At 44.2% G+C, this 24,300-nt stretch overlaps 1 protein-coding gene across 2 annotated transcripts; it reads right to left on the minus strand.

Moving 5' to 3' along the window:
- Positions 1-6,976: 6,976 nt before the first annotated feature.
- On the minus strand, positions 6,977-23,370 carry LIN37 (lin-37 DREAM MuvB core complex component). Of its 2 annotated transcripts, none has more exons than XM_072979538.2 (10): positions 23,243-23,370; positions 20,709-20,763; positions 18,678-18,753; positions 15,637-15,687; positions 13,566-13,595; positions 11,898-11,983; positions 11,438-11,604; positions 8,941-9,090; positions 7,574-7,662; positions 6,977-7,201 (listed from the first exon to the last, which is right to left on the minus strand). In XM_072979538.2, the coding sequence occupies exons 2-10, from the start codon at positions 20,740-20,742 to the stop codon at positions 7,120-7,122; spliced, it is 765 nt and encodes a 254-aa protein (XP_072835639.1). In that variant the 5' UTR covers positions 20,743-20,763; positions 23,243-23,370; the 3' UTR covers positions 6,977-7,119. The 2 variants fall into 2 exon arrangements, with proteins under 2 accessions (XP_072835639.1, XP_020668952.1); XM_020813293.3 differs by having other exon boundaries at positions 23,093-23,260.
- Positions 23,371-24,300: the final 930 nt, after the last annotated feature.

Genomic DNA, 24,300 nt, shown 5'->3' on the forward strand with positions numbered 1-24,300 from the left:
TTTTAACTTTAATAATTTTTTTTCGTTTACTAGAGTTGATTTTTTCCAATAAAAAACTATCATTGAAAGCTCTGTTATTGTGTTTTTCTTTTAAGAAAAAAGATGTTAATTAGTTCGGGCATCTATGAGGTGTTTTTTTCTAAATTAAAACCTCAGTACAGTATTCAGGTTTAATTGCAGTGTTGGCACTTTGAAATAAATAAGTTGGTTTTGTGTTGCAGTTTGAGCACTCAGGCTCCAAGAGGTTCGCCATCACTGTTCTACGGGCGTCCTGGGACTGTGCAGCTTTGCCCGAAGCTACACAGGCTGGCTCTTCCCTTGGGTGGCACAGGGGGAAATCAAATGGCCAAACATGGGCTCCTCAGCCAGATGCCTAACTCACTGAGCTATCCAGCCAGCTCTGATCTATATGCCAGCTCTTTTTAAATTTAGACTACAGTTCCTGTCATCCTTTAGCTTACAGGGGTCCCCAACCTTTTCTAAGTTGTGGACTGGTTGGGGCGATGGGGTCTGTTCTCGGGGGGGGGAAGCACCTCCCACTCTTGCAGGTGGGTGAGGCATGCTCGCATGCATGCGTGAAGGGGCGGAATGCACCTATGCACATACACAAAGGGGTGGGGTGCGCTCACAGAGGGGCGAGGCACCTGTGTGTGCAGGTGGCGGGCTGTGCGTGCGGATGGGGTGCATGCGGAAGGGCAGGAGATCTGTCTTCGCAGCCTGGTCCTGCCATGGCCACGGACTGGCACGGGCTGTGGACTGTAGGTTGGGGACCCCTGCTTTAGTACACGGGCAATGCTGGCCGGAATTTCTGGGACCTGCTGTTCACTATCTGTGGATGGACAAAGCTGCTGTGTATTTGATTTCAAGTAACAGTTGTTGGGGCATGGCAAGGTTCCAGACAGGGCATGGAAAGTTAACTTCTTTTTGGCCTGTTTCCAGAATCCCACAGCCGGCAACATATTGATATTCTCACACTCCTAGTTTCCTTTCAACTATCTCTCCAGAATCTTGTCGCCAGTGGCATATTGATGTTCTCACGCTGCTAGTTGCCTTTCAATGGTCCAATGCGAAACTCATTACAAAACAAATTAGCATGCTGAATTAAATCTCAGGTCTTTTCACAGACACAACGCTGCGGACTTCTGAAATAGATAAAATGACCTTTGTTTAGACAGATTAAGCAACATGGAATATTTCAGATGATCTGTGAACAATAATGAGCAGTTGGATTTGGGAGCTTGCCTTCTACTGGCGCAAGCAGGCTAAGATACCTTCAAGTGGAAAGTGAATACTTGGATTGTATTTCTCCCAGCTCTGCAATAATAGAATGAGAGAAGCAGAATCAGCACATTCCCGGTGAAGACAACGGCCACACACTGGGCATAAAAGGAAGAGCACTTAAGCTGAGCCGAGAGCAACAAGGCAGCAAATTTTTCTGTTGCAGTGTGCAGTTAGCAGTGAAAGGATTCAAAAAGAAGCATTCTTCCAGTTGTTGTTGGTACTTGCCAGTGTTGAACTTAATGAGTTGCAGGGCAAGAAGGAAGTCAAAAACTGACTGGGCACTCGCCAAATGAAGCAGCAGAGGCTGCCTGTACAGTTGGGCTTTTCCTAAATATTCACTGGGTACCCAGAATGGTCAAGTGGACAGAGTGGCAAGGCAGACCGTTGGGAGATCTAGGTTTGAATCCATGTCCAGTCATGGAGGTGCATGGGGTGGGGACAGCACTGGTAAAACCACGCCTTAAATTTCTTTTTTTTAATAAAATATTTTATTTTTTTTAAAGCCTTAAATTTCTCACCTATTAGGGTTGCACCAAGCTGGATAAGGTGGGGCTCATCAGCCTTGGAAGGCAGCCCATCTAGGAGAAGGAAAACTCTGATTCCAAACCTCGTCTGCATTGTGGCTATATTCACTGATGGAAAAGGCTTCAGGAGTTAATCTTGAGGCAAAATCCGGAGCTGGAGTCCCAGAGGCAGTTCGTGTCATTTTGCCAACTCCTGCGACGTCGCTGGAACCAGCAGTATTGGCTCTTGCCTTTCTATTGGACTATTTCAGTGATGTGGAGAGGGGGGATTTGCTGCTTGGGTAACAGCCTATCCTCCATATTATTTTACCCAGGCTTCGTGCTCTGGAGAGGACACTCCAGTTTTGCATACAGGGTCGAAACAACATGGAAAGGGATAGTCACTCTCGAATTGGCCTTCTCAGCCACACTAGACGCTGTTCCAAGTCCTCCCTACAGAGCACGTTAACCATAGTCTCTCGAGACTGAAAGATGCCTAACATGAAAGTCAGGTACAATTTGACAGCTCACAACATGCAAGAAAAAATCCGGTTGCATAAATTTACACTGGCGTAACCTGGATTGGGTGCTGGAAATATTTAAACTAAAGGAAATCTTCCTTCACACACACCCCTTTCAGGTTTGGAGGCTCCCTAGGACTCCTTTGTGCCCTGGGGAAGCCATTGGGAGCCTCAGGATCGGCAGGGGCGGGGGCTGGTTGGCAGGATTGAATAGTAACGGGGGAGTGCCATTTTTGCCTTTGGCAAAGGGATTTTTTTTTTTTACTTGGAAGCTCCCATGTCTGGAGGTTCCCAGAGACTTTTCCAGGGCAAAAAGAAGTAAATGAGAAAATCAGACAGGGGAAGATAGGAAGCCTTACGTTAGTTTAAACCAAATATTTCTGACATCCAATTCAGGTTGTGTCAGCGTAAACCCACTTATTGTTGTGGGTTTTTTGGGCTCTTTGGCCGTGTTCTGAAGGTTTTTCTTCCTGAAGGTTGTTCTTCCTTCCTTCCTTCCTATATTCAGAACATGGCCAAAGAGCTCGAACACACACAACAATCATCAGATCCCGGCCAATGAAAGCCTTAGAGAATACATTATGCCAATTGTGTTTTGCCCAAATATTTTATTGCAGTTTCAACTAAGAAAGCACTCTTAGACATTGTATCCTGCACATAAGCCTCATGGAACTCAAATGAACTGAGTAGACCTGCATAAGGTTGCTCTGTAACAACGTTTAATTACGCCTTAATTCCTAGAATCATTGGGGGGAAAATACTTTTGGGCCATTAACTCCCAATTATTCCTGGCAATTGAAAACTGTGTCCCACGAAAGTAACTTCACATATATATGGAGGCAACTGAAGAAGGCAGAAGCCGAAACCTTTTGTTTAAATACTTTTGTTTGTAAATCATCTGTGTAAGCGTATATTATGCATGGCTTCTACACTGCTCCCCTTTTCACATTTTCCACTATCTTGGAAGCATGTTTGAAAATAACAGCCCATTGATTCCTACTCCAGCCGCAACTCCCTTACTGAGTAGAGCTTAGAAAAGCCAGTCTTGCCAAAATTGTTTCTTTTAGGAAAATCAGCAGAGGGAACATGGTCTTCCTTGAAAAGCGAAGCATGCCAAATACCGGGGCTATAACAAAAAGAATGTAAAAAATGGAGATGGCACATCCCCATCCTCGAGTGAACAACTGAAGTGCAAGAGAACACACAGGACAGACATGAGGCTGTTCTAACTGTGGAAGTTGGTGTAACTCTCCTCTTCCTCAAGGGCCAGTGGGATGGAGTGGGGCCTTAACAGTCCTTTCCCCTCAGGCTCCACCAAGGCTACATAATAAAAAGGGGAATGTGACACATGACCGGGCATGTTGGCACCGGCTGTGGGAACCCCAGTGAGAAAAAAAGCACGCAGTCATGAGGCTCCGTGGCTCTCAGCTGAACTTCAGAGAGTAAGCTGAGAAGCCCTTTGGACGCCTCCTCTCTGTCAATGCGATGATAAGGCAGGATACACCCTTGACTCATGATCTATAGATAGGGAGAAATACAGGGGCAGTGCCTGGGATGGGTTCTGTCGGGTTTGAGTCTGCTGGCTTCGAAACCTGAGGCTCCAGATATTCTTACAGTACAGCTCCTGCAGCCCTGACCAGGGTGAGGCTACAAGAACAGGTTCCATTCAAAATAGCTGCTCCATGGATTTATGCCAGTCATCCAACACTGTTGACAGGAACAAGAATTGCTCCTCCTTCTCAGCCATATGCTGAAATGGAGGCTGTCCTACTTTGGGCACCTCATGAGAAGGCAAGATTCTCTGGAAAGGACAGAAATGCTGGGAAAGGTTGGAGGCAGCTGGAAAAGAGGAAGACCAAATATGAGATGAGACGTCTAATGGAAGCCACACGCTAGAGTTGACAGGACATTTTGGAGACAACTCCTCCATGCAGTCGTCTGAAGTTGGGGATGACGTGATGGCATGTAACAGCTCAGCCATAACCTGCAGCCAACAGAGGCAGGTCCAGCCACTGTAACCTTGCTTCGAGCTGGAGAATTGTGAGAAGGAACACGTTCTTACCAGGAAGGAGGAGGGCGAGCCATCCCTTCAACCACTCACTACAGAGAAATATGAGACAGTTTACACCTTATTACCAACCATGACCCAGCTGGGAGTGCAGGAAGAGCGGGAAAGAAGAAAGAGAGGAGTGAAAGAAGGGGGAAGGATCTAATCGTTGATGGGTATCTAGTGATGGAGGTGGAAGAAGGGATAAAAGGAGAAGTGGATTGGGAGGAAGTAGAATGAGAGAATTTTTAAAAAAGGACGCTGGGAAAGAGGAAGATATACCTTTGGGATGGAGATAGTTAGAAATGGAGGATCCCTGGACTCAGGAGCGAGTCAAGATGAAGCTGCCTATTGAAGAAATAAAGGGAAGGCAGCAATATCATATTGCTAATCCATCCGAGGATAAGAGAGAGGAGAGGATCAGAAAAAGGGGGAAGAAGGAATAGCGGCACAACTGGGTGAGGGTGAGCTGATAGAATGGACCGTGTACGTATAGCCAAATTAGTTGATCTTTGGAAGGGGGCCAGGGTGACATTGATAAATCCGTGACAGGAGAGTGGGCTTGACACTCTTGTTGTGGCACAATCTGCCCCAACCTGCGGAACCCGACATGGAACCCGACCGATCATGAATGTTTTGGAGTGAATCCCTATTGATCAGCTCTTTTGCCAAACCAGAGTTAAAGGACAGTTTTGTTAAACAAAATGTGACAGAGGGACCTATTGGCCCTACGATGGTTATTGTTCATAGTTCTCCGTTGTTAGGAAATAAAGTTTTTGCATTAAAGAGACATCGCCACTTTTGGGGGAACAAAATGGAGGATTGAGATTACCCAAGCTTGAACCCACTCACAAGAACCTCTGGCTTTAACTGTAGATGAACTCCTATCACCTGGTGATAGGAGCTGGAGCCCACTAACATCTAGACTCTAGAGGGTGCTCAGATCTTTTTTCCTTATAATGAATAACACAATTCATTCCAAAAAGAAATAAAGTGGTAGTTAAGGACAGCATTGGAATGAACTAAATCTCTCTGTAGTGCCATTGTGGTGTACCAGGTAGTGTCAGACCAGGATTCAGAAAATAAAAATACACACTGTCAAGTCAGTTCTGACTTATGGCAACCTTTTTTGAGGTTTTCTGATACAGAGTACTCAGAAGTGGTTTACTCTTCCCTTCTTCTGAGAGTGCCTTGGGATTGTGTAGCTTACCCAAGACCACACAGACTGACTGTACTTGCAGGAGGCACCGTGGGGAATCAAACTCCCAACCTCTGGCTCCAAGGGACTCAGGAAACCTGGTTTCAAATTCCCACTTATTTATTTATTTATTTATTTATTAAATTTATACCCCGCCCCTCTAGACCACGTCTATGCGGGGCGGCTTACAGCATAAAATAGATCAATATAAAAAATATAAAAATAGAATTACAATATTAATTAAGGCAATTAATTTAAGAAAGGAGTACCAAGATCTGATAGAATAAGAAAAGAGGAGAAAAAAAAGACTTAGCTGACTGGAGGGAAGGCCTGCTTAAATAGCCAAGTTTTTAACTGGTTTTTAAAAACTGTGTGTGTTTTTAAAACACACTGTGTGTGTGTGTGCTTCATGGCTGAAATCTTGGAGAGCTACTGTCAGCTGGTCAATTTCAGTGTTAGGAAAGTTTTACAGGGACCATGTTCCAAGAGATAGATGGAATCAATGCGGAAAGGATAGAGCACATTTGAGCCCCAAGCTCTTGCTGCTGGTAACTCAGGCACAGGAGAGACATTCCAACCTTTCAGAATTGGGGCGGAGGGGAGGAATGACAACAACACCCATACACCTGGTAGCAAGCCACTAAACCAATGGCTGTTGAGAGAGGACAAATAATACTCAGAGGGAACAGTGGTCTGAATCTACGGAAAAGGCAGTTTTCCATTTTCACCTGCTGCTTTCACTGCCATGAGACAAATAGGCATTTGACTAATCTAGTGTTGAGGTTGTTTTTAAATGCTGTCAAGTTCTCTAGGCTTCACTTCTCCTCTGTATGGAACACAGAAACCTACTGTCCTCCTAAAGAAGTGAATCTTGCTTCTCTCTGTGCCAGCCTAAGATGCAGTTCTCCGGTTCTCTCTGCCAGCTCTCCAGAAAGCTAGAAAACATCTTCACTAACTTTGGGGGGGGAGGGGCTAATTTGAAAGACTGATTGTATTCCTTTTATTATCCTGACTATCCTCCAAGCAGCTCAAGGCAACAGCAATGACTCTCCTCCGCTCTCCTTATGCTCACAGCAAGCCTGTGAGATGACTTCATCCAAGGGATTCCAACTGGGGCCCGAAGCCACACCATAAGCATCAGTGGGAATCTGAATCTAGTTGGCTGCCCTGGCCAATCTATGCAATCCCTTGGCCATCAGGGCAGCCTTTAACAAAATGAAGGACACCCTTTAACGAGGATACTGCTAATGACATCAGGTCACATGGGCATGAGGTCCTGGCCCTGTGCTGTTTCACCAAGCAAAACCGAATGACACGGACAGGGCAGGGCAAGAATTGGGCCAGCAGACAACTTTTCATCCCTTCACTTGATAGGCCTAAGAGATCTTTTAGGTTGGGTGGACACCTGGATTGACAAGCACGGAGATACTCCAAATATGGCATTTATTGCTGCACAAAAGCAAATGATGTCGACCCACATCATAAAAGGACACTAGGCACAAGAGACCCTACAGAGCAAAATGGCTACAAGACAAGTTCAGCTGCTTCCAGACGGGGAAGTGGCTTCCCTCACTGCCGCTCATACATCTCCTTCAGGATCTTCATACTCTCAGCATAACGTAGTTGATTCTTGTGTGAAGCCTCTTTCCACCTGTATAGGGGTGTGGGGGGTGGGGAGCAAGCACAGGTCAGCTGTAGCCCATTAATCTTTCCACACAGAATTTAAAATGTTACCTTTTTAAATCACAGTTCACAGAATCCTGCAGCTTATTGAAGCCACAGTCCCCGAATGGACCTTTCTGGTTTCCTTCAGACATGAGCTGGGAAACCTTTGTTCTGTCTGATGTTTTTTTGCCTTCAACTCCCAGAAGCCCCGCACAGAAGGTCAATGAGAAGGAATTATGGGAGTTGCCATCCGCACATTTCTCCACACATTTGCTCAAATTAGTTATTTCCCCTCCATCAGCATAACATTTCTGCAAAGTATCTCAACCGCCTGTGTCTGGGCCAGACAGCATTGTACCTCTGCCGGATCTTCTTCCATCGCTCCATGTTTTTGAAGATGAGGGTGGACATGGACGGCACTGCCTCAGAAGCCTCAGTCGGGAGGAACTGGGGAAGGAGAAGGCACCAGCACTTTACTAAAGCCAAACAGGGCTAAAAACAATGGCAGAACAAGCAAATCAACTCAAGTACTATTCATACTACTTGACCAGACCAAAAAAAAGAAAAAAGAAAAAAAAAAGAAAAAAGAAAAAGAGGAATATGCTAGTTTTTTTGGAGGGGAAGGAAGTTCAACAGCAAAACAAACAGCTGGGAAGCTCTACCCAATCCTTGCCCCTCCCCTTAAAGTATGCAAGCTATAAATATCAACGTTATATCTTTGGATAACAACTCCCAGAAACTGCTAGACCGTATGGCCACTGTGGGAGTTGTCAAAACCAAGTAATCTTTCCAAGTTCTGGTGCACATAAGCATAAAAAAACCCCCAAGATGCCACTTCAAAAATTATAGGTAGATACACAGGTAATGGAAAAAAAGAGTGATTACTGGGCAACCCAGCCTTCAGTGAACAGCTGCAGTTTAGAGAGCAAAAAATCAGAAAGCACTGCCTGATCTAGTAGAGGGGGAATTTCACAGCACATCTGTGTACAATCTATCTACCAGCAGATACAGTTGTGCCTCGCTTTATGATTACCCCGCATTACGACAAATCCACTTCACGACAACATTTTTGCGATTGCAAAACGATGGTCTAAATAGGGTTTTTTCGCACTGCGATTATCGGTTCCCTGCTTCGGGAACCAATTCTTTGCAAAATGATGTTTTTTTAAACAGCTGATCGGCGGTTTCAAAATGGTCGCTTGGTAATTAAAATGGCTCCCTGCTGTGTTTAGGGACAGATTCTTCGCAGTAGGTAGGGTCTTAGATCAGGACTTGACGGATGAAGGCTGTAGTCCCCATCCACCCACAGAATCTACTAGGTGATCTGCTGGATAGCTCAACGGTTTAGGCATCTACCTGCTAAGCCAGAGGTTGGGAGTTCGATTCCCCACTGGGCCTCCTTGACAGGGGCTTGACTTGATAATCCATAGGGTCCCTTCCAGTTCTGCAGTTCTAAGATGATGACTATCATCATATGTTGGCCAGTCACTTGCTCTCACCCCAAAATCTGTTGAGAGGACAAAAGTGGGGAGGAAGGGAGCCATGTAGGCTGAGCTTCATGGAGGAAAGGAGCAATATAAAAGTAACTAATAAATAAAGGCAAGCAGTGGAAAATCCCTGATTATCAACTGAACCTTCCGGGTGGCTCCTCTTGGACCTTAAGGACCAGCCGGGTTGTTATGACCACCTGCACCTCCCTGTCCCCCAGCTTTGAGGTGCTCTGACCATGTCTAGAGCTGCTTTTGCATCCTCTTCGGGCTCCAGCGGAGCAGGGACGCGGAGGTTAATGGGTTCCCCTGCGGCATTGGTCTGGGAGGTGGTTGGAGGTGGCAGCCTGAAGACATCCTGGGCTTTTCCATTCAGTCCCTCAGCTCCCTGAGATGAGAGAGAAAAAGGTAAGAGTTGTAAGCGAGTTTTGCTAAATATCTTATTTATAAATCTATCTCTACTTCCCCACAAAGGACCTCCAAGCAGTGAATGTGGGTATTATTCCACATTTTGTGTTTTTAAAAGCCAGTTAAAAACTTGGTTATTCAAGAAGGCCTTCCCTCCAGTCAATTAAGTCTTTTTCTCTGTTTCTCTCTCTTTTTTTGGCTATTCCATCTTGGTAATCCTCTCTTTAAATTAATTGTTTTAAATTGAAATATGTAATTTTATGATTTTATATATTTTTATACTGTTTTGTTTTATTTTGTAAGCCGCCCCGAGTAGACATGGTCTAGAGGGGCGGGGTAAAAATCAAATAAATAAAATAAATAAAAAATTCTTCCACAGAACATGTTCTGTGGGTCACAACTGTAGCCTCCTTCACCCCTTATTCAAGGGAAGAGGTAATCTGCGCAGAAAGGTTTTATGGGATTCCTTGAGCATCAATGGTCCATCTGGTCAGCCTAAATTTGCTTGAACAGCTGGGGGGGGGGGCACCAACTTGTCCTTTGCTTCAGGCACCAAAATGTCCTGGATCAGCCGGGCTCCAGGCCGACTCCTGCCCGAACCAAAGGAGCCACACTGAACTCTGTACAACTCTCTGATTTTCTAGGGACACCAATTGCCAAGACGCTTGTTTAGGGACTGATAAGGAAGGAAACCAAATGGCATCGCATTTGACCTTTGGTCATCTCAAAAACATCCTGAACATTCCTTCCGAATTTCAGCCAAGATGTCCTCACCAGATTGTCGTCATCATAAAGAGATGGGACGGTGAAGACGGGAGTGACAAGATCCCCAAAATAGGCATAAAGATGGAAAGACACCAACATTCTTGAAAAGGAACCATGTACAGCTGGTTTCCTTCTATCCTGGGCACCTCTATCTGATAATGATCCCTTTTTTGTGTACTAGATCTTTGCCTGCGGATTCTCTATCTGTACTCAATGAAGTGCAAGCTGAGGCTTGCCTCCTAGTATTTACTTACACACACACACACCCAGCAAAAAAGCCCATTTCTAAACAGCCTGGGAACTGGCCCTTCTCTCCAGGCGTAGCCTGAGATGTCATCTTGGGTGCGACATCAGCCCAGCATGGTCAAGGTTACGGTCAGATAGGTTTCTGAAGTTTCCGTAGACCAAGCAGGCAAGAAAACCCCTCTTCTAACACCACAGAATTAGGTATGGGATTTTTGGATTTCTTGGATGACAAATCCCACAACTATTCTGGGAGTTCTACCTGATTTGCACACACTTTACAAATATCAAATGTTGCTCACCTGGAGAAAAGGCTTAACCGGGAAGACTTCTGGCCAACTAGGCCTAGTCTGACCCAGCTTCCTGTTCAGAAAGAAAGCTCTTGGCAGGCAATGGGGCAGGAACAGGAAGTTTGGGTGGAGCTAGACCTAACTTTCAAGACTTTCTGCTTTAAGCCTGGGCTTACATGGGCACACAGAAAATTGTACCCAGGTCTCTGTGTTGTAATTTTGGTACCACTTAAGGATACAGACAACAGCATACAAGTTCTTGCAGTCACTGTGTCACATAGCAATTAAGAGTATAAGGATGCTCTTAATACACACAAAAGACCAGCTAATGACACCCATCAACCACAGTGACAGATAATCTTTTCTCCTTAGCACAACAATACACACTAATCACCCATCTACAGAAAAAGACAAAAGCCTACCTCACAGCCATAAATACTGCACTCCCAAGCTAACTACACCAGAGCACAGAGTGCTGTCCTCTGAAGATGCCGGCCATAGAGACTGGCGAAACGTTAGGAAGAACAACCTTCAGAACATGGCCGAAGAGCCCGAAAACCCCCGAAAAACAACCAGTATTAGGATGTGCTTGAAGACCCTAGTTCAAATGCAAGTGACAGTGACATGCTGGGACTATAAAATTCACTTGGACTTGGGAGACTCAGCGATCTGTGTCTATTGAAACTGACTGAGTAACCATGATTTCATTCTGGTCTACCTCCTAGGGTTACTATGAGAGTAACATGGGAGAGGAGGGCAATGTACTTGAAATCTGATACAAATGCAACTAACAGGCAAATAATGAGTGATAGGCTTGGCTGACCAGGAGCTTTTAGGCTGGTTACAGTCAACACTATTGGTTTGCCGTCAAGAGATGTTCTGAGAAGTACCAAGATGAGGAGTGAAATGAGTGTTAATCCCTCTGGCCAAAGTGCAATATAAGACATTAACATCTCATACTTCAGTTCCCACTCTAAGGAGCCCCTTTTCCAACTGGGAAGAGGGAAAGGATTTAGCCCTATTTAGTACCTCCTCATCCTCAGGAAGGGCGGGCAGATTAGGGCTAGGGGATCTCTCTTGCTCCCGGACTGTGGGACTGTTCCGCATCCATGCGCGACATATGGGGTAGAGTGGCGTATTCTCAGAGAACTGAGCCAGGTCCACACTCCGGTCAAACAGCTTGATGACATAAGTATCTGGAAGAGAGGGGACAAGGAAGGAATGGGTTCAGATAAAAATTGACCTTTTAGATCTCAACTGTGGCCCTCCAACACCCAGAAGCACTCGTGCCTGCATGATCAACGACTGGGGCTTTGAGAGCCGAGTTCCAAAATTTCTGATGGGCACAAAGTTGAGAACCACTACATTAGATGCCATCCTTTGAAGACGCAACTTATTCTTGTCTTCAATAACGGGTAGCAGGAAGTTCACAAAAATGGTTCAGATCTTTACTCTGAACCAGCAAGGCCCTGATGGTGTTTCTACTCACTCTGTTTCTGCTGCCCCCCCTCAGCAAGTCCTTCATCCGCCTCTTTCCTTTTCTTGCGGCGGTGATGGGGAAATCGGGTGGAGGGCCTTGGAGCAAAAGCAAGGGGTTACAAATTCTGAACTGACAGTAGACCCTACATTGAGCAGAACATAGGCTTCGATTATTCCTCTGGTCCCTTTCAGGACAGTGATTCAGTCACTTAACTCTCTCAACTCTTGGAGACAAGGGGTCTCAATTAAGGGTAATCAAGGAACCAAGAAAGGAGCACCATCAGCTGGCAACAGGCATTATATCGCATGCAAGAATCCTAAGCAATGGAAAGGAGAACCATGAGATGATTGAATGGGTTAACCATTTCTAGACCAGAGCAACAGCTGTAGAGCACAGCTGTCTGGGGGATTTCAGGAGCTGTACGTAGTCCAAATGCAGAACTATGCCCACCTCTAAATGTGAGAAACTAATGCACCATTCTGTTTTAAAATTTTGTTGCTAATAAAGACAAATACGAACAAAAAACAAGACATTAAAAAATTTAGGATCTAATTTTAAAACTTTAAAAAATCCACATACACAGTGCACTCCACCACTGGGAGCACTAGAGAGTAATGGCCTATATCACTTCCCATTGTGGAGTCCCTTTCCCCTTCCAAAATTATATAGACTCTTGAATTGGGCTTTGTCCCATGTTCTTTTGATATTGCTCACAAAATCACTCAAATACACCCAGTCCATCAGTCTCCTTAGGGGAGGATGATGACACTGCAGGCTTTGGTACTGGACAGAGTGTGGATTACAACTCCCAGGAACTCAAAGACAGCAGCCATGCTAGCTGGGGATTTCTGGGAATGCAATGTGAAAAGAATCAAATAAACCATTTCCCTTCTACAGTGGTGCCCCGCTTTACGATTACCTCGTTAAACGACTAAATTGCTTCATGATGATGTTTTTGCGATTGCTATTGCAACCACAAAACAATGTTTCAAAGGGCGATTTTCGTTTGATGATCGGTTCCCTGTTTCAGGAACCGATTCTTTGCATTACAACGATCTAAAAACAGCTGATGGTCGGTTTTCAAAATGGCCGCCCGCTGTGCAAAATGGCTCCCCGCTGTTTTTAGGATGGATTTTTCGCTTAACAGGGATCGGAAAATGGCCACCCTATGGAGGATCTTCGCTGGACGCTGAGGTATTTCGTCCATTGGAACACATTGAACCGGTTTTCAATGGGTTTTTTTTCCTCACTTGACAACGATTTTGCTCTACAGTGATTTCGCTGGAACGGATTATCCTCGTCTAGTGAGGCACCACTGTATTTTACTGGGCACCAAGAACTTGCTTCCCTTTGTAAATTCCAAGCATGGGGCTGGAATATGATTCCAGTTGGGACTAACCCAAAGGAATAAAATGTCCACCACTGTCACAGCTCCAGCTGACTTCTTTGATATATTTTATGTTGTAAGCCGCCCCGAATAGACATGGTCTAGAGGGGCAGGGTATAAATTTAAAATTTAATAAATAAATAAATAAACAAACAAATAAATAAATCTCTGGCTGAAACCAGGGACAGCTGGTGAGCGAGGTGGAAGCCTACTCAAAACTCAGTTGCTCCACTGAACGGTCACCAATTTGGGGCAGGTGGTGGAGGAGAAGATGCTATGGAGACCCATACCTCTTTCCTGTGGCAGTGGGAGAAGAGTCCCTGTAAAAACAAAGCAAGACAAGTTAAGAAGCACTCAAAAGTGTAAGAAAGCTGACAGTTCAAATTCATAATTCTCTAGCAAGGAGCCTTTCTGAAAAAGGAAAAGCACTTTCTTCACCCATTTTCAGCATGTGTCTTGACTATGCCAGTAAAAACTGCCTGTTCTTGCTTCGTGTCACATAGAAGATGTCATGGGCAGTTGGAAAGTATTTAGCTGTTATTCATCCACCCAATCCTATGGTGCTGGAGATCAGATATTGAAGTCTGTTGCTAAGCTATGGGAAAGATGGCCACCATCCACAAAAACTTGCCCAAACTCTGAGATCAGCTCGGGGGGGGGGGAGCTTTAGGGCTGCTTGTCCACCTTCCCAGAAGAACTATTAGACTGGGAGCCAGAGACAAAAGAGATTTTGGGTGTGGGTCTTCATTATAATTTTTAAAATGAGGTTTTACAAAGCAATCTGGAAGGCTTTCGATCTGCTGAAACAACAGATGGTGTTTCTTGTTGTAAACAGCATTTTGACAAGACTAGAAATGTTGTTTCGCTGGCCTTCTGCATAGTTGTTTCAAAAATGGAAATCTAAATTGAGACAGCAGCCCTCCCTCATTAAAGTCATCACTATTGGTCTGCCATAATCCGGGCTGGTAAGAAGAGCCCACAAGAGGAAAACCACTAATTTCTGCAGAATCAATTACTCAAGTACTTGCAAAATTTGAAAGATTACTTTTTTTTTTAAAGTATACTCCCAGAATCACCCAGTCAGCCTGGCTGCTGATAGGAGGATTCCAGGAGTTATGGTGAAACATATTTTCTTCCAGTTTTAGCCCACTGACAAATTACAGATCGTGCCGTGAAACATGTAATATGTACATACGTAACATATTATTAATGAAACAATTGAAAAATACCTTCTACAGCAGGATAAACATTTTTACCAATATTTTAGACTGGAGCACAAGAGTAAATTTTATTCCTGCCTAACAATTCTGTTAGTTAATTATTTATTCCCTAAGATGATAATGAAGGGACGTGGTGGCGCTGTGGGTTAAACTGCAGAAGCTTCTGTGCTGCAGAGTTGGAAGACCAGCAGTTGTAAGATCGAATCCACACGACGGAGTGAGCTCCTGTTGCTTCTCCCAGCTCCTGCCAACCTAGCAGTTCAAAAGCATGTAAATGCGAGCAGAGTATCTTGCTGTATAAGACAAAAAAAAAAAAAAAAACACCCTTCTCCATTTGAATGTACAGAAGACAACTGGTTGAGTCTTCCTTAGGTACGGATGACGAGGTAGCATTTTTCAACCCATTTGGGGACAATCTGGGGGAAACAGAACAGGCTACAAGGTGGACACAACTCCGACTTCCAACCGAGGGAAATGGCTGGGTAATTCAGGAAAAACTGGCAGAAGACGGCCATTTCTGCCTCCAGCACCTGTTGCTTGAGGCAGCGGCTTCACTCTGCCTAATGGGAGGACTGGCCCTGCACTGAAATGCATCCATTCAAGAGCTCAGCATGGTACAATCATCATCATTCTGTCTGGCTTCCAAGTTTCCAGGGGCATCACTGTGGCTTTTTGGGCAGATAGAATGTCAACCGAGATGGCCCTTGGGTCCATCTGTAGAGTGATTATTATCTCCAAAGTGATCAGAAGAAATTCTTCAGCCGCAACAGACATAGCTAGCATAGTATGACCACCACCCAGAAGCCAGATCTTGACAGAGTCCCCATCTAACCCTAAACCTTGCATCACAATGTAACAAACACGGCAAAGGGAATAAATTTGGGAGACAGCCTGTGTGGATTAGAACTTGAGAAATCCAGGCTCAAATCCCTCTTGGCCACGGAACCCACTGGGTGACTTGGGGCCTTTGGACAAGACACTTGCCTGCAGACTGACGTATCTCACACGGGCGGTTGTTACAAGGATAATGCAGGAAGAGAAGAGCAAAGCATGCCACGTTGAGCTCAAGGGAAGACAACAGAACACAAACACAGCCAATAAAATAAATGATAAGTTCTAAAACACTGCCAAGGCTCCTTACTTGCTGAGGGCATCAGATGGTGCCTTCCCAGAATCCTCTTCCATTTGTTCTCTGCCATGATGAGTTGGGAAAGAAAAAGAAAAAACTCACAGCGGATATCAGGGGGCTTTTTCAAAAGTCTTTTCTTTTTTTTTTTTCATCTGAGGGAACCCTCTACTGAAAACACTGCTTCTTAAAGGAGAAAAGGTTAGTTACAAGATACTCCCAGGGCATCAAAAGCTTCCCCTTGCATAAGGCATGATCAACCCCACGCAGGACCACTATTTTGGGAAGCACCCAAGTAGACATGTAGTTCAGTCCCACCCAATGCCGGAAATCCATAACTACCTCATCTCTCATAGGTAGACAGACACCCATTCTCCTCTTAAAACTCTCTAGCAAAGGAGAGCCCATCACATTCTAAGGAAACATGTTCTACTGTCAACAAATTTGCATTTTTGCCAAAGGTTGGAAGTTTCCTGTTTTGCCATTTGAACTTGTTGGTTTTGGATAGATCACCATGGACTTCCTTCTCCAAAACCAGTGCCCTTCAGATATATTGCACTACAACGCCCATCATGCTCAGCCAGCAGGTTGAACCACGCTGCTGTAGATAGTTGGTTATAACACAATGCCAGTTGCAACAGAAAAAAATAAATAAATCTATTGTATCATTGATGTCAGAGATGTAGAATTTCTGGCCTATAAGGTAGACGTTGCTGGTGGGAGTTTCCTATGTGATCTGCAAGCTTCTGCTCTTATTGCTGTTCAATGACTGGTGATCAAAAGGCATTTAAAGACTTAGAAGCTGTTACATACGCCTGAACCCTGCTTTTGCATGGAACCAATTTTATTTATTTATTTATTTATTTATTTATTTATTTATTTATTTATTTATTTATTTATTTATTTATTTATTTATTGATTGTATTTATACCCCGCCTATCTAGTCATTTCGACCACTCTAGGCCTGGCGCAGTGGTTAAACTGCTGTACTACAACTAAAAACTGTGCTCACGACACGGGGTTCAATCCCAGGTAGCCGGCTCAAGGTTGACTCAGCCTTCTATCCTTCCGAGGTTGGTAAAATGGGGGCCATGTATAGCCTGCATAATTGTAAACTGCCCAGAGAGTGCTTGAAGCGCTATGGGGTGGTATATAAGCAGCATGCTTTTTTGTTGTGCAGGAGACTGAGCTGATACAGAAGGGAGCTGCCTTTTTGCATGTATACAAAAAAAAGTTACGGATTATCTGTGGTGCTGTTTCTTCATTTGTAACCTTACTTGTGCGCTTAACTCCACTCAGTGTTCTGAACGCGCAGGGTTGGAATTGTTGTCTAGTCGTTTAGTCGTGCCTGACTCTTCGTGACCCCATGGACCAGAGCACAGCAGGCCCTCCTATCTTCCACTGCCTCCCGTAGTTGTGTCAAATTCATGTTGGTTGCTTCGCAGACACTGTCCAGCCATCTCATCGTTTGTCATCCCCTTCTCCTCTTACCTTCACACTTTCCCAACATCAGGATCTTTTCCAGGGAGTCCTCTCTTCTCATGAGATGGCCAAAGTATTGGAGCCTCAGCTTCAGGATCTGTCCTTCCAGTGAGCACTCAGGGTTGATTTCCTTTAGAATTGATAGGTTTGTTCTCCTTGCAGTCCAGGGGACTCTCAAGAGTCTCCTCCAGCACCATAATTCAAAGGCATCAATTCTTCGGCGGTCTGCTTTCTTTATGGTCCAGCTCTCACTTCCATACATCACGACAGGAAAAACCATAGCTTTGACTATTCGGACTTTTGTTGGCAAGGTGATGTCTCTGCTTTTTAAGATGCCGTCAAGGTTTGTCATCGCTTTCCTCCCAAGAAGCAGGCGTCTTTTAATTTCGGGGCTGCTGTCTCCATCTGCAGTGATCATGGAGCCCAAGAAAGTAAAGTGTGTCACTGCCTCCATATCTTTCCCCTTCAATTTCCCAGGAGATGATGGGACCAGTGGCCATGATCTTAGTTTTTTTGATGTTGAGTTTCAGACCGTTTTTTGCACTCTCCTCTTTCACCCTCATTACAAGGTTCTTTAATTCCTCCTCACTTTCTGCCATCAGAGTGGTATCATCTGCATAGCGGAGGTTGTTAATATTTCTTCCAGCAATCTTAATTCCAGCTTGGGATTCCTCCAGTCCAGCCTTCTGCATGATGCATTCTGCATATAAGTTAAATAAGCCAGGGGAACAATATACAGCCTTGTCATACTCCTTTCCCAATTTTGAACCAATCAGTTGTTCCATGTCCAGTTCTAACTGTTGCTTCCTGTCCCACATATAGGTTTCTCAGGAGATGGATAAGGTGGTCACGCACTTCCATTTCTTTAAGGACTTGCCATAGTTTGCTGTGGTACTCACAGTCAAAGGCTTTTGCATAGTCAATGAATCAGAAGTAGTTGTTTTTCTGGAATTCTCTGGCTTTCTCCATAATCCAGCGCATGTTAGCAATTTGGTCTCGAGTTCCTCTGCCCCTTCGGAATCCAGCTTGTACTTCTGGGAGTTCTCGGTCCACATACTGCTGAAGCCTGCCTTGTAGGATTTTGAACATAACCTTGCTAGCGTGTGAAATGAGTGCAATTGTACGGTAGTTGGAGCATTCTTTGGCACTGCCTTTCTTTGGGATTGGGATGTAGACTGATCTTTTCCAATCCTCTGGCCAGGGTTGGAATACGGTTCCCCAAATCCTTCACAAATTGGAATTTGGCCCCAAGAGAAAGCTTCCCAATTCCCTAATCTACACAAGAGGCTTTATTCAAAGACAACTATCAGGGTTATCTGCCAGTCTCAATGCGTCTTGATAGACATAGAAACTTAGTGTGATGTCGTAGCCACGGCGGGAACTCATCTATCTAGGCTCAGGTCTACACTCAGCCAGGAATTCTGAGGCTGGCCTTGGGCCAACTGCACTTTCTCGGCCTGATTTACCTCACAGGCTGTTATGAGGGCAAAACAGAGAGGAAAACGCCACATCTACATTTAGTTCACGGGGGGAAAGATGGGATATAAATGTAACTCATGCAATGGAGTACTTACCGGTCAACATCGGTTTTCTCCAGCAAGCACTGGAGCACAGCTTCAAGTCGCGTTCGAGCATTGGCTGTCTCCAGATCTAGAGCAGTCACCATGGAGAAGAATTAAATGGTTATTCTTGTAGAAAGCATGATTCCCACCTCCCTCAAAAAAAATAACACAGAAACTATCCACTAGTTTGTATACAGAGGTTGGAAGCACTACACCAGAAGTGGTGTTATTACTTCATTCAATAATTATGGCACAACAAAGTTACACTTCAAAAGTAGCATAAAGAAACCAAGTTACTTTACTAGTATGATCAGCAATGTTTTCCAATTACTTCTAAAGCTGCTTTAAAAAGAGATTTTAGGAACTTCAGATACACTTTGAAGATACACTTTTCCCAAGTTTTAGTAATAGGAAAGCAAAGAGTAACACAAGAGGTAACAAAGCATGTTACTTTCTAAACATTATGACAAAGTAATAACAACAAATTGTAAACAGTATAACAAGTACAGTGGTGCCTCGACTTACAAACGTCCCGACATATGACCATTTCGAGTTGTGACCAGCTCTGGCTGCAAAATTTTGCTTCGACTGGCGACTGGAAAAAGGCAGGGGGAAAAGGTGAGGAATTCAAATTTGCTATGGTTGGTAGGCGAAGAGGCTGCTTCTTTGTAGATCTTTCGCCCCAACAGTTAGAGTGAGGGCATCGGAGGCGGCTTTGGGACTCCCTGGAGCTGCTTTCTGCTCCTCAGTAAGTACAGTGGTGCCTCGCTTGATGACGATAATGCATTCTGTTAAAATCGCTTTTAAGCGAAATCGCCGTCAAGCGAAATTTAAAAACCCACCGAAATGCATTGAAAACCATTCAATGCATTCCAATGGGCGAAATAACTCAGTGTGTAGCGAAAATCCTCCATAGGGCAGCCATTTTCTGGTGCCTGTATAGCGAGGAATCCCTCCTTAACACAGCGGGGAGCCATTTTGAAACCCGACAATCAGCTGTTTTTAGATCATTGTAATGTGAAGAATTGGTTCCCGAAGCAAGGAACCGATCGTCGTGAAGCAAATTTCCCCCATAGGAACATCGAAGAGCGGGTCCGTTGTTTAACAAGGTAATCATTAAGCGAGGCACCACTGTACATTTACTTTGTTTTGCAGGGTGGGTTTGGGTGGGGGGGTATGTTTCTGTGCTGCAATGTTTTTTGTGTTTTGTTGTGTTGTTTTTCCCAGGCCCATCGCGTTCCGCTGGGGCTGGCTGTGTTTTTGGGGGGTTGGTAATTTATTTTCCAGCCCCAACGTATCCTGATGGGGCTTGTTTTTTTTTTTTTTTTGGTAATTCCCCCCCCCCCGGCCCTAACACGTTCCTATGGGGCTTGCTGTGTTTTCTTTGTGTTTTGGTGTGCTTATTTTTCAGCCCCAGCATGTTCCTCTGGGGCTTGCAGTGTTTTATTTTTATTTTATTTTCTTCTGGAACGGATTAATCGTGCTCCAATGTATTCCTATGGGAAATGGTGGTTCGATTTATGACAATTTCAAGTTATGCCCATCTTCTGGAATGGATTATGGTTGTAAGTTGAGGCACCACTGTAATGGAAATGAATAATTTCCAAGTTCTGTTAGGAGCCACAAAATCTCATAAACATCCGTGCTTGCAGGTTGCTTTTCCTGCTTCTTGCATTTTGTTTTAATTCCAGTCTCTTTTAATCATCTGCCTTGAGTCCCATTGCCAGGAGAAAGGTGGCATAGATGTGTAGTAAAAAAATTAATAAAATAAACTGTGGTCCATTTCCTTTCCCTATTTCAGGTTGTTGTGTCCTGGAAAACTTTTCAAGAAAAGAGGGATTTCTTGACCAGGTGTTTTTTCAGAGGAATACAGAGGTAAAGACAGGATTCTTCTAGAAGACTGCAGTTCCCCTGCATAACTATAACATAATCTAGCTAAGCAACTAAGTGGCACCTTCAGATGGACAATAGCTTCTCTTTCCTTCCCATTCTGAGCTCAGCTTCCCTTGTTGTTCAGGGCAAACTATTTCTTAGGCATCTTACCTGGCTTTTCTGTTTTCACCTTTGTATGCAGCATCTTTACCAAAGGTTCAGCTTCCTGCAAGAGAAAAAAATACAACATGTAGGAACCACACACAAATCATTCGGTGCTGGAGATTTCCGGCATAGTGGTTAAAGTGATGTACTAGCTCAAAACAGGTAAACACATTTTCTGTATATATCAGGGTGAGGAACTCTTGGCTGTCCAGATATTTTAGACTTCAGTGCCCTAGAGCAGTGGTTCTCAACCTTAGGTAACCCAAGTGCTCTTGGACTGCAATTCCCAGAAGTCTTCAATTCCACTTGAGCTATCCAGTGTTTCTGGGAACTACAGTCCAAGAACACCAACATTACCTACGTTTGGGAACCACAGCCCTAGAGTCACAACTGATGGCAAAGGACTGCGAGAACTATACAGTGGTGCCTTGCTTTACGATCGCTCCATTTAATGACGAAACCGCATTATGACAAACTTTTTGCGATTGCTTTACGATGTTTCCTATGGGGGAATTTCGTTTTGCGATGATCGGTTCCCTGCTTCGGGAACCGATTCTTCGCAAAACGATGATTTTCGGACAGCTGATCAGCGGTTTCAAAATGGCCACTGGGTAAACAAAATGGCCCCCGCTGTTTTCTGGGACGGATTCCTCGCTGCACAGGCTGTGAAAATGGCCGCCCTATGGAGGATCTTCACTGGACGGTGAGTTTCCAGCCCATTAGAATGCATTAAACGGGTTTTAATACATTTCTATGGTTTTTTTAATTTCGCTTTACGACGTTTTCGTTCTACAGCGATTTCGCTGGAACGAATTCACATCATAATGCGAGGCACTACTGTAGTTTAAAATATGAAAGGTTCTCCCACTGAGACCAATTTACATACATAAACTTTCAGTTTACATATGGCACCTTCCAGAAGAGTAGCCACGTAAACATAAAAAAGAGAAGGCAGCCATTTTGATCCATAAGAACAAAACAAAAGCTAACATTCACAATCACCTGACCAGGACCAACTGCAATTCCATAGGCTTGCAAGCTTTGAGTTCTACAGAAAATGAGTTGTGTTTCGAAATATTGTACTGTATCTGGAGCAAGGCCCTTAGTATGATGGAGGGTTACAGAGAATTTGAAAGTTTGTACACTATTATGAAAACATAGCTGGTAATAAAGTATTGAACACTTGTGCATGTTAACCTATAACAGATATAAGATAAATAAAAGTTTGCAGAGCAAAGCATTAAACAGTTGTGATGGCACAAGTTTATCATGAGCTTGATAATTGCAAAGCAGATCTATAGCTAGGCCAAGATTTATTTTAAAAGCTATTTTATACACAAAGAATCTAAAAGCAAAGATACAAAAAGTACTTTTTTAAAATAAAGGAAATGCAAACAATACAAAAAGTGAAGATGCAAAAACAGCACAAATTTCTGAATATTCAGAAATTTTTAGGGGCTTCATCAGACCTCCTTTCTGACCTCATCACCTGATTAGGGGCCTAGCACAAGTCAAAACTTTCATATTCACCAGACATCTTCCTTCAGTATTGTAACTAAAACTTTGAGATCAGTAACTATTCCTATTCTGCATATAGACAAGAAATCTCATGTTAGTTTAAAGGCTAAAAATGTTGTGTTGCTGTTAGCATTATAAGCATTAGCTTCCTTTAGTACAGGTAAACAAACAGATGTGCTAAAAGGAAGCTAATGCTTATAATGTTCTATTTCTATGGTGAAATAGAGCTGGCTTTGACATTGTTCAGCATAAATGCTGAAATTTCCAGTTTCCTCAAAATGCTGACAAATTTTGGAAAGTTCTCCCCACCATCTTTCTTATTGGGAAAGTAGAGACCAAAGCGCCAAAATCAAACGTCCTGGCTTCAGGGCTATGCACTGACTCACCTGTACAGTACATGGCAGTTCAGGGTCTGCCAGGATTCTTCCAGGGTCAAGAAGAGGGACCTTCCCCAAGCCTGCTCCCTATCAGGTGTTTTGCAGCACAAATCCCATTCCCCTCAACCACTGGCCATGCTAGTTGTGGAGAATGGGCTTTTCAATCAAAAACACCCGGAGGGTTACAGATTTCAGAGGAGGGCCATCTAGAACCTACTTAACTGGTTGAACAATTTAAATTTGCAACAACAACCACCTAACTAGACAAGGAGATCAATCACGCTGGATAATGACAACGGGGAAGTAAACACTGCAGCATGCGAAACGCAAGCAGGAAAACCGACTAGGGTATTTGAAAACAAAATGTATGCTAATATAGTGTTCACCTGGTTGAATCTAGACATAGATTTTAGTTTTGGACGTCCCAGATCATCCCACTCCTTACAAGTCACCATCTTTTGGCCTCCGCGTTTACCATCATCCCCACCCACCCACCTTCTATGCACGTGATGAATTGGGCTTCTCGTCTCCCGAAGCTTCTGCTTCCGAAAATCTGCAGGTTTTTCAGGGGCTGCGAGGCTCCCGACGAGCCAAGGGAGGGGGAGGGGGTGGTGGCCCCGATCCGTTCTCTCAACTTCTCCCCACCTCGGGAGGACCCACGCCAGCTGGACCGGGACCGACGCGGCTGCTCCACTCAAGCGGACCACAAGAAACCCGCGCAGGGGGCTTGGCTTTGCCTTCCTTCGCCCCGCTCTCGAGCGGCCCCGAACACCCCCGGGCAAAAAAATAAAAAAGCAGAAGCCGCCTTTCCACCCGTCGCGCCGCCTCCGCTCGCTCGATTGCAGAAAAAAAAAACCGCCTGTGGCGCCTAGCATGCTGGGGGATGTAGGCCGAGGCAAGGGGGCGGGAAGGTTCGACCCAATCGCGTCGTCTTTTCAGAGCGCCGCCATTTTGAGGGTTCGGCGAGGCTGCTTTTAGCCTTATGGGAACTGTAGTTTTGTGGAGGTACAGAACTTCTTTCCCGGCGTAACACCTTCCCGCTCTTCCTCCACTAAAGTTTTATTCATTTTCTAAAAAGGAATTTCAAAATCCCATTTTTTCTCTTTATTAAAATAAATAGATCCACAGAAAACTACAGACCTTTTAGCCTGTTATGCAAAGCATTTATTAAACAAACTCAGTCATTGGACAGGGAATCTATAATTCTATTGGGTGTAGAATAAATAAGTTTCAGATCGGGCAATTTGAGACTACGGTAGATCAGGGCCTTATTTTGTCACATCTTAATAATAAACAGATAAAGTTGGCCAAGGTTAAGCTTTATATCGCCTTTCTGGATGTAAAGGATGTGTTTGAGTTGTTAGCAATGTTGGTACAAACTGAAGAATTTAGGCATAGCTTTATTTTAGGAGAAATTACACCAATAATCCTTGTCAGATTAGACTTTTTCGGATGGACACTGATCTGAGCAAATGTTATCACATGGGAGTAAAATAGGGCTGTGTGGGACCTACATTATTCAACCTTTTTAAAAATGACATAGCCACCTATCTAGATGGAGTAGAGGGTCACCCCTCCTAAATGTGGACCTCACTATGTACCAATATTGCTTTATGCAGACAATGCTGTAGTCTTAAATGTGCCAAGGACTTAAACGATTACCTATTAAACAATAATTTAAGAAGAGCCCGGCTGGATCAGGC

This window comes from Pogona vitticeps, chromosome 9 (genome assembly GCF_051106095.1).
Source record: "Pogona vitticeps strain Pit_001003342236 chromosome 9, PviZW2.1, whole genome shotgun sequence".
Classification (NCBI taxonomy): domain Eukaryota; kingdom Metazoa; phylum Chordata; class Lepidosauria; order Squamata; family Agamidae; genus Pogona; species Pogona vitticeps.